At 37.4% G+C, this 3,618-nt stretch overlaps 1 protein-coding gene across 1 annotated transcript; it reads right to left on the reverse strand.

Annotated features, from left to right (window-relative positions):
- Positions 1 to 160: 160 nt before the first annotated feature.
- LOC110428667 (Peroxidase superfamily protein) lies at positions 161 to 1,510 on the reverse strand. The gene is made up of 3 exons (XM_021444559.1): positions 1,232 to 1,510; positions 736 to 1,078; positions 161 to 588 (listed from the first exon to the last, which is right to left on the reverse strand). Exons 1-3 carry the CDS (start codon positions 1,481 to 1,483, stop codon positions 161 to 163), a joined length of 1,023 nt encoding a protein of 340 aa, XP_021300234.1. The 5' UTR covers positions 1,484 to 1,510.
- Between the last annotated feature and the right edge of the window lie 2,108 nt (positions 1,511 to 3,618).

The following is a 3,618-nucleotide window of genomic DNA, read 5'->3' on the forward strand; positions in this document are numbered from 1 at the left end:
ATATATATATAGATATCACAAGGAAAGCAAAAAGAATAGTACATTGATAAACTCGAGTCTCAGGAGCATTAATTAATTATTGATAATTAAGAGGGAGAATTGAATTATCAGCAAAACATGGCAAGACCAAAAATAGATAAGCGAATAGACAGGAAAAAAATCAATAAGAGTTGACGACACTGCAGTTGGTTCGAATTTCGCCTTCATTCTGACCAGAGAGGACCTGAATATTTCCAAGCTTTACCATGGAGACCCAAAACTGGTTTCTGAAAATGGAAGGGTCCTGGATTAATGTGTTAACGATAGGTCTAGTCCTTGAATCAGAATATAGCATTTGATCTGTGGATAAGAGTCCCATCTTCTTCTGAAGATTCGCATAAAACTGGGCATCAAATGTGGTTGGGGTTGTAGCATCAAGATCAACGTAATTAGACTCTGAGTCTGGTGCACATGATCTGCATTTTCTTTGCAAGAAGTCCAGATAGTGATCATCAATCGGTGGATTAGGAGTAGGCATGCCAGTTCCATTCAAGCCATGCACCCGGTGTTGAATTGAATCGCACGCTGTCCTTCCAATGGTGTGTGCTCCTGGACGTACATATATAGGGATTCTAATTATTAGAATTTAAGAAATTAATTGATTGATTAGAGCCCAACATTATGAATTATATTGCAATATTAATTAGCTAGTATTTAGAATATCAATTATTAAGTTACCATGATTAACAAAATTACCTGAGAGAACAACCAAATCAATGACATTCAGACCCCGAGATTGGAAGAACTCAATCAGAGTGGTAATGCTTTCGCGGCCATGAGGCACCATGTCAGCATCTTTTGCATTTGAAACTCGGGAATCTTTCCTGCCGTAGTGAACCATCCAGTATGGACCTCCAAGTAAGACAGTGGCATCCCTGGTGGCGGCCGTCAGAATGTCTGCGCAAGAAACTGTTGCTGGGTACAGTTTCTCCACCTCCGCCTTAATGTCGTCTATCACTTGAAATCCTCTCAATGTTTTGCTGGCCTCGGCTCTCCTCTCACTTCCCTCGTGGTTTAAAAGAATGGAAGCATCGCAGCCCTGATGAGCATTAATGAGCATGCGCATGCATGAATATAAAATCACGTCACATCCACACTTGACAGGTCTATATGTATCATATATGATAGGCTAGTAGGTAGGAGTATCAATTGATGCAAAATGAAAGACAATTAAGCTAGCAGGCAGGCTTACCGTGACAGCGCAGTCATGAAAATGCAACCTCAAGAGGCTAGCGGCAAGAGTGTAATCCTTTGCAACCCATTCCTTGACTTTTTTGTTGATAATTTCTTCAAGCGTTGGACAGCTCTGGTGGTAGTAGTTGAAGGGTAGGAGATTATCAAGAGGTGATGTCCCTGCCAATGTGCTAAAGAGCGGAGAAGAGGCAGAGGCAGAGGCTGATATAATTAAGACAACCAGTGTGAGGAGGAAGGGGAAGGATTTCATTGTTTAATTTGTCAGCCCAAAACTCAAGGAAATTGGGATGATGGATGGAATCTTTGGTAATGTTGATACGTTTATATATATATATATATGTGTGTGTGTATGTATGTATTAAGAGATGAATTGCCTTAGAAATAGAAAAATACGTGGGAGGCACCCCCACCAGAAATATTATTAATCAAAGATGACATGCTAGCATGTCCGAGTTGGGAATTAATTAATGCCTCTGACCTGACCTCACTAGTCCGTTAAAGAGAAGGTTAGAAAAAGGCATTCACCAACCCAACCCAATGGGTTTCGGCCAATATGGTCCAAAGAGGCCCAACAGAGATCGGAGAGCCCAACCTAATCCAAGAATAAGCAATACTTCCTATGTCCGGTGCGGGGTGTAAATATATGTATAAAGTGTAGTCAAATAATGCCCTTACTCTACCCTTATTTTTTATATTCTCTTGTTGCCTTCTGCTCTATATCCTATATGTAGGAGTAGATATTATGACATGCTTGGAAATTGTTTACGGGTATGCCTTAGTTATCAACATCTTAATTTGTCAGCTTCTCTTGGCTAAAAGCATCTTAATATGATTTTATATCTAAATCTTAGCAGCTACCAATTCCACGAATATTCTATATATATTTATTTAATCAATCATTAAGTACGTGTCTATGCATGTTTTCATCATATTTTAATTCTTTAGTAAGAATAAGATTAATCATTTGCGACTGATTGGTGGCAAATACCTTGGTAATAAAACAAGACCTTAATTAATTTGTAAATACAAACGTCATGTAATTAATGATTTTAATCCAACATTATATATCACGGGACAACTTTTGTCTAAACAATTTAAGACAAATTAATTAAGGCATTAATTGTCATTTTCTAGCTACCTGTGTCATCTATATCTTAAGCTACGCCTATTGTTGCCGAACCTAGCTATAACCATAGACATTGACAATCTTCTGCTTCGCTAGTTGTTCAACTCATATTTAGGTATATATGATGTGAATAATTAGGATTTCATTTGATCATCGTTATATTTGTAATTTGATAATTTTTTTTTACAAATTAATTAAGAACTCATAACAAAAATATCAATCAAACAGAATTTAAGTGCTTTAATTATTTTCTAACAATCCAAATTTATGTTGTTGTTGAAATAAAACAATTTAAATAATTTCTCTCCCCGATCGGACTTGTTCCTCAAATAAATAAATATTTTAAAGAAAAAGAAGAAAACTTAAGTATTTAGTTTCCTAGCTAGCTAGCTACCCCCAGGTTTCGTATGATCTTGAAGAAGAGAGATAACTTGCATGGCCAACGTAAGGTAAAAGTAGTTTGATGCTTATTCTGAATATATGAATAAAGGGTAGCTAGGGCGAAAGCAGGAAAACAATTCAGCAGGTGATTTGGAGTAGGCAAGCAATGAAAAAGCCAGAAAAAAGACATTAGGGTTTGGTGGCTCAACCCAATTATATGATTATGATTATTATTAGTTAATTAAGAATGAAATGAGTAAGCAATGCGTTAAGCTAGCTAGCTGCTTGTTTTCTTTACAAGGATGACAACGGATGCAATTAATTAAGTTGGTGTAATAATAATAGCTAATTACGTGGGGACTCCATTGCTTTGACTATGTAACTAAAAATAGGAATTCAACCGCTCTCTTTCTCATTCTGAGCTAACACATTAATAAAACAAGCAAAGCCCACAGCTCGCTCACTCACTCCTCTTAACTACTGCAGCTAGCTGCAATCCTTTCTCTTCATTCCATTATAACCTTTCATATTCACTTGTATTCGCTTCTTTCTGTAATTTACTATAGGACAATTATATTATACAAATTCCTTTTGCTCAGATTTCTACATGCATATCCTCCCTCTGACCCACTTTGACCTTGTCAAATTCAAAACGATTAGTAAATCCTTTCATCGTCACCTCCATTTATGTGCACAACTGTCCACCGTGGTACAGTTGCAGTATCATCAAAGTCTCAAACAATCTCTACAAGTCTCAGCCTGCCCCCCTTTCCCTCCCTTGTTCCCAATACAACAGTAGAATTAGATCGGCAGTGCATTTATGGCACTCCACTGACAGACTTGTGCTCTCAAATCTCGAGGCCTCTTATCTCCTCTTG

Source organism: Theobroma umbraticum, unplaced genomic scaffold (genome assembly GCF_002168275.2).
Source record: "Theobroma umbraticum cultivar Fairchild unplaced genomic scaffold, ASM216827v3 scaffold_1682.0, whole genome shotgun sequence".
Taxonomy (NCBI): Eukaryota; Viridiplantae; Streptophyta; class Magnoliopsida; order Malvales; family Malvaceae; genus Theobroma; species Theobroma umbraticum.

What these genes read in the sequence shown, in the direction of transcription:
- LOC110428667 (XM_021444559.1), bottom strand. Translation starts at nt 1,483, where the DNA reads ATGAAATCCTTCCCCTTCCTCCTCACACTGGTTGTCTTAATTATATCA. An exon ending in TTCATGACTGCGCTGTCACG is followed by an intron (nt 1,079 to 1,231) that starts GTAAGCCTGCCT and finishes AATGCTCATCAG; the next exon opens with GGCTGCGATGCTTCCATTCT. An exon ending in TGATTTGGTTGTTCTCTCAG is followed by an intron (nt 589 to 735) that starts GTAATTTTGTTA and finishes ATGTACGTCCAG; the next exon opens with GAGCACACACCATTGGAAGG.